The sequence below is a fragment of the Saccostrea cucullata genome, unplaced genomic scaffold (assembly GCF_032062105.1).
Source record: "Saccostrea cucullata isolate Sc308-1 unplaced genomic scaffold, CSIRO_AGI_Scuc_v1 ctg6986, whole genome shotgun sequence".
NCBI lineage: Eukaryota > Metazoa > Mollusca > Bivalvia > Ostreida > Ostreidae > Saccostrea > Saccostrea cuccullata.
Window position 1 is genome coordinate 24,947 of NW_026927620.1, and position 6,738 is coordinate 31,684.

The 6,738-nt window shown below is 31.0% G+C and overlaps 1 protein-coding gene across 1 annotated transcript in view; it reads right to left on the reverse strand.

Annotated features, from left to right (window-relative positions):
- LOC134274995 (uncharacterized) overlaps positions 1–4,172 on the reverse strand; it is a 28,250-nt gene extending 24,078 nt beyond the window's left edge. The window contains exons 1-3 of the mRNA XM_062757240.1: positions 4,096–4,172; positions 428–541; positions 15–194 (exon numbers count right to left, since the gene is read on the reverse strand). Of these exons, the coding sequence (XP_062613224.1) occupies positions 15–192 (178 nt within the window). The 5' untranslated portion in view covers positions 193–194; positions 428–541; positions 4,096–4,172. The remainder of the gene's footprint in view (positions 1–14; positions 195–427; positions 542–4,095) is intronic.
- Positions 4,173–6,738: the final 2,566 nt, after the last annotated feature.

Genomic DNA, 6,738 nt, shown 5'->3' on the forward strand with positions numbered 1-6,738 from the left:
ACCAGATTAATCACCTTGTTCTATTATCCCCATGATCCCACTGTAACAGAATTCTACAAGTCCTGCTTTGTCAATGTTAGGGACACAGATGTACTGATCATTTCCATACTGATCCTGACCACAACCCAACCTGATGGAGGATTCCAGTACCTCTGTCTTGTTATGTGGACACGAGTCCACAATGTTTTCCATTTCTTTGGAGGAAATATTAAAATTCATCAAAATAGCATAAATTTTATCAATTCACACAAAACTATTATTTACATGTATTTAAATTGATTAAATATATATATATATATTCATGTCAGTATATGAAAGGTTAGTTGTTTTCATTAATTCAGACATTCAGAGCTTTTAAAATGTCCTCGTTTTTATGATAATCTTTCTTGAAAATTGCACGCAACTTTTTAATGAATAAAGTACTAACTTGATCAACAAAGTGGTCCCCAGGCCGGTATGGTCTTCGGTAACAGGGAATGCCTAATCACAGGAACGGAATCTGGTACCATCTGTGAAACTTCCGAAGTCCATGTCTTAAAGCCTGTTAACATTTTTTTACCGATTAAAATACTTTTCATATTCATTTTTTTCACTTGCATATTTAATTACAAATAAGAAAACAATGTCAATATATTTGAAGCATCATAATATTCGAGATTGATAACATATAATATGAAAACTCTTGAAACATACTTCAATGATTGTATGATACACAATGGTAATTGAAAATGACGATAGGTTTAAAACTGCTGAAATGTTTTGGTATGGTTTCATAAACATAAGTGTCTATACAAACATTGTCTTTGTATCATGGTCCCTGTGAAAAAAAAGTCCAAGAAAGTGTTTAAGCCCCTGAGTGAAGTTAATTTAAACTTTTAAAAAAGATATTTATTTCATTAAAGTCTTTTGATGATGCAGAGAGAGATCATGAATTAATCATTACCACCCTGTAACATTTGTATCCAACATCTATAATTCAATTAGTCTTAGCGTAATTGATGATTATTCTTAATAATATGTTTATGACAATGAATGTAACCCTTTAAATGATTTTCCTTGAGGTTAATCATATCTAGATCATATGGGCAAACATGTGATAAAAGTTGTGCTATCAAATGTTCAGGTCGTTCCATTCCTTGAGTAGTTGGAAAATTGGTCATCAAAAGATTTTTAGATACAGTACCGACCAGACCCAACCTGACACCAAAGCAGTCCCAGAAAGCAGTCCCTGGGACTGCTCTGGGACCACTGTGGGACTGCTCCGGGACCGCTATGGGACTGCTCTGGGACTGCAATGAAAAGCAGTCCCAGCAGTCCCAGCTGCCCCTGGGACTGCTTTCTGGGACTGCTTTGTTCACTCATGTGTGACAAAGGTACTTGGTGACATGATAGCTCCGCCCCCTTGTGTATTATGAATTTGCAGGCTCCCTATTGTTTTGTTTACTTGCAGCAGAGAGGAGTTTTAACTCTTTAATACGCAAGGATTTCTTATAATCTTTTAATAACTGGAGATTACATTTATTACAGTTAATTTATAATTTTAGAAACTGTATATTTTCACAAATTTTTGAAAATAAAGTTGTTATATAAGAAAGACAGGATGGATTTTTATTTCTAAAGTATATAAAACTACTCATGAGAAAAAATATCTACATGTAGATTTCTTTTCTTATTAAATCTTAAATTAAATACTCAAAATTTTCATATGACACTATTTAAAAAAAACATTACATTTAGATATAAGATATCTTAATTGAAAAGGCTAGACGTTTTACAAGCACCCAGCTAAAAGGGTACATACAACCCTCAAATAAAAATCTAATAATTTATTTTATGACATGAAATAAAATTATGCCACCATTCTTCCGTAACATAAGCAATATGAACAATTATACAGGAATTTACAGATGAATTAGTTTGATTTGTGAATAAGTTATTAAAAGAGTAAATTTAAAAAAAAATAATAAAGAGTTGAAAACCTATAATGCCCGGAATTGTGATTTATTTCTTTTTTGTTTTGCTTTTGTTTACCTGGCCGATAATGTAGATGAATAAAATGGTATAAACACCTGTAGTTTCAATCGCCTTTGGGCAAAAAATCAATCATGCATGTTATTTGGGTTCACGTATCAGTGTTACACATCATTGAACATGCTGCTCAATAAACAATGACCCTAATTTCAATCTATGTTAAAATGTAAAACATAAAAAAGATAAATGAAATGTGTATAAATTTCTTTCAAGATTAATTAATGTTGAACATAATCTTAGGATTCTATACTGGTCACTAATATAATTTACAAATAAAACAATAATTTTTAAATTAACATGTCAGTAAAGAAGAATCAATACTGAAAAATATTACTTGGCTAAATTAGCATCGGATTTTTCAAAAGCCCTAATACTTTTTTAAAAAATGCCTTTTAGAGTTTCCCGATAGTATAAAAATCGGCCATGATGTATAATGAAAAGATCTATTTAAAACTAATTCTGGTGAAAAATAATTAATTCAATTTTAATTTTCTGTATAGAAAATAAATATGGGAGCAATTATCAATCACAAACAACCCAAGATAATTGTTCAGTGTAATTAATTTATGTAGGCGTGTAAGCTTTATTCCTTCAATAAATATTATTTCAAATTGTTTCAAATCTATGCAGGTACTATTCGTACATGTAAATGACCTTCACATTGTAAGGATTCCTGGCATACTGATCAGAAAAAAATTCAGCTGCCTTTTATAGTTCCATTGTTTATTGGAAATCTCATTTCTGAGTTAGCCCCGCCCATTAAATTAATAAACCCCGCCCACTTGGACTGCTGGGACTGCTTTCTGGGACCGCTGGGACCGCTGGGACCGCTCTGCGACTGCTGTGGGACTGCTCTGGGACTGCTCTGGGACCGCTACGGGACTGCTCTGGGACCGCTGCGGGACTGCTTTAGCAGTCCCAGAAAGCAGTCCCTGGGACAGCTCTGGGACTGCTTTGTGTCAGGTTGGGTCTGATCGGTACTGTATATATATCGTAAAGTATTTACAATTGCATATACTTCGCTTTATATAACGCCTATGAAGACAATACATATCTATAACCATATAAATAAAGGTTCCTGGAACGTCATAAACGTTTGAGGATATTTGTTAGTGACGATATAAATGTAGACGCGCATTCATTGGAATAAATATATGTTATTTAGTTTAAAAAATAAATATTATATGATAATTATTTATAGGAATATATATAACCTATCATTGAAAACAAGAAAAATCAGGCAAATGCTTACATCTACGTGTATTTCAAACCGAACTGTACACGTTGGTACAGCTGCCCTCTTGTAAAATGCCCTCTTATCTTCAAATTATATCCCCGTTTTTCATAGTGGGTAATAATAGATCAAATAGTATTCTTTGTCGATTTACAGAAGATATCTTTTAAGCAAGTGTCTAAGAACCGCTTCAGTAGAAAATATATAAACGTTTGGGTAACCTTGCTGATACATGACTGTATAATGCAAAGGTGCTTGTTAACAGCCCGTCCTCCGAATGGATAACCCTTTCTTTATCAAAAATAACAACAACAACATATGGTTGGTTTTATGATAGATTGGGCATGACTTATTTAGTGAAATGTTGATTAACTTATTTAAAAACTCCAAATGAAATTCAATATGGATTTGGGGTAGAAAATGGATTTATGACAAATCACAAATTGACAAAAGATATGCATGTACATTTAGTGGGTTGGGATGCAGGTTTGGTCGGGTACATAGGCACCAGTGTCTCAGCTGTAAATAAAAGGAATATGCTATATTTACATGTGCACTTTTATAAGCTTGCAATACATAGTCATATATAGTGTAGAATTCCAGTGGATTGAAACATAGATTCATTTTATAAAGGCCTGGACTGTATGTGTATATATTTTGCTTCTTTCCTTCTTCAAAGCATTTTCCAATCCTTAACCGTTAATTTTCATGGGAAAAAAATCTAAACCACATAATCAAAAACGAAAGTAGATCAATATTGTTATTCAAAAGTATAACAAATAAATAGGTATCATTCAGATTGTAATATCGTTTTACTTATGATTATTTACCTTCTGCAATCATCCAATGACCAGTAAACTAAAACAAAATCCTTTTCATTGTTCCAAAACGACGTGTTAGACCTTCACGTAAAGGTCAATGCTTCATAAGTGACCTTAACTGGTTTAAATACCGTGTTACCTATTCATAAACTTTACACAACTGTTTTTCTTCTACACATATTTGTAAATTTAAATTGGCGTAAACCTATTTAGTTGTTTACAGTCTGTGTGGGGCTTAGCCAAAAATGACAATGTATATATATAAAAGGAAAAAAAAACAATTTAGCAACCAAAAAAAATCATGAAAATAAATAAAAACAGAATGAAAATAAACAAGATATTTGTAAATATAAGCTCATTATTCATACTTCTGGCCGTTATTTTTGGTTTTAGAATAATATCCATTGTTGATACGTAGGTTAATCTAGTCTCCTTTTAAAAAAAAACATAATTTTTAAGAATACCTCACTCATTAAATCTATGAAATGTTTTTTTTTCCTACCAACACACCATAACAAGTTAGAATTATAATACACACATTGTAGTATAACATAATCAGGAAAAATTAATGAAAAAAAATGTCCTTTTTTGCTAAATATGTTAATTTGTTTTTCTAGAAACCTATAATGAAAGCTATGAATAAAAAGTTGCTGAAATTGGATCAATAGTAACTATATAAAATAATTAGGGATAAATTATGACGAAAGACAATAGTTGACAGACAGAAGACAGATAAATCAATAGATCATTTAACCTTTGTGACCTAAGACGATGAGCTGTATTAAATGTTACTCACTTTTTTAAAATAAAAAATAATAGCCTGGCCCTGTCTGTGTGGTATGCGAAATATTCATATCTCGAAAAGATAGAAACAGGCAATAACAGTGTAGTTCAAATATACATTTTGGGATTTATCTCTCCTGTCAGATAAAGATAGGAAATACTTTTTACAAACTTAACAATGTATAATAATGTAGATAACCGTCTTTTTATATATCTAATAAATAGTCTATCATAAATTACTACCAAAAATTAAGAAAATTTTAGTATCGAATATCTTGACATTTTTTTGAACACTGCAGTAAACAATAGTTAACTATAGTTTACCAAAGTTAAAAATTTTTTAAGTTTAAATATTTCAATAAAGTAAATTAAGTTTCAAAGTTTTTATCATCGTAAATCAGAGATCCAAATTTTTTACTATTACAATAGTAAATCAGAGATCCAAATTATTTACCAAAGTAAATGAAATTTTCAAGTTTTCACTGTATTAAAGTAAATTTTTAAAATTTTATCTTTAAATACTATAGTTAACCATAGTTTACTATAACTTACTACTGTATTTTTGATCGGGAAATCATAGCACCTCTGGAACTTGCAAAAACCGTGGTAAATCATTTATAAGGACCACAAGGGGCCAAAATGCTAAATCTTTGACGCTTTATATTTCAAAACTGGGAAATATTTTGATAGGTAATATTGAACAAAAGATGTTCAAAGTCATATTATGAACAATATGCCACTGTTTTTTCGTTAAACGTCACCTTTAAGGAGTTGAAGGGCTGGTCCCTAAATATTTCTTTTGCAAATAACTTGAAAACAAAACAGAATTTCTTGATAGTTATTGAACAAAAAGTGTTCAAAAATATAAGTGGTTGAATGTAAAATCCAGAAAAAGGGACTAGACACTTAAATTAAGGGCCGAAAGAGGCCAAAATTCTGTAATCAATACCTCTTTAGCAAGCAATATTATGATATACATTAATAAAGCAAATATGTTTTTCTCAACAATCTAGAGCTATATATTATGATTTTAATGTCGAATGTTACATAATAAGGGGTCACAAGGGGCCAAAATGCTAAATCTTTGACCCTTTATATCTCAAAAGTTTTGAATATTTTGATAAGTAATATTGAACAAAAGATGTTCAAAATCATGTTAAGAACAATATACAACCTTTCATTTATCGCTAAACGTCTCCATTAAAGAATTGAAGGGTTGGCCCCTAAATATTTCTTATGCAAATAATGAAATGAAAAAGAATCTCTGAATAGTTGTTGAACAAAAAGTGATCAAAATCCGTAGAGCTTTGATAGAGCTATGATATGAATAAAAAATTCTGATTCCTAAAATGAGGAGCCGTGAAGGGCCAAAAGCCGATTTTCTTCTGTCTTTAATGTTTGATGTCTTTTTACAGATTATAGAAAATCATTATTTTAGAATTATAATCTCAAACAAAATCTCATCACATCTCAGCTTATCAAGAATCGGACGGAAGACCCACTCGTTGCTCACAACGAGATCGTATCTAGTTTATCTTATTTTCTGCTTTAATTCATAAGATTTGAAGTAAATCAATTTACATAGTAATGAAAATCAATACACCCCATACTCAAAAACAAATTACTTTTATATGATTGATAACTTCAGTTATCCATAGTTTATTTAGGTATTTCAAGAGCACCTTGGATATAACAAAAGCAACAATGGCGATCGGCATCAAATGTGTAATAAAGAAACCTTATAGCACAAGTTGATGAGTTGATTTTACAGATAGTTAAGAGACAGTTGCATTTTGAATTGATCTTATTCCCTGTTTGACTCATCAAAATTGAACATCTAGATACGTATCATTATTTCCATTAGCCACT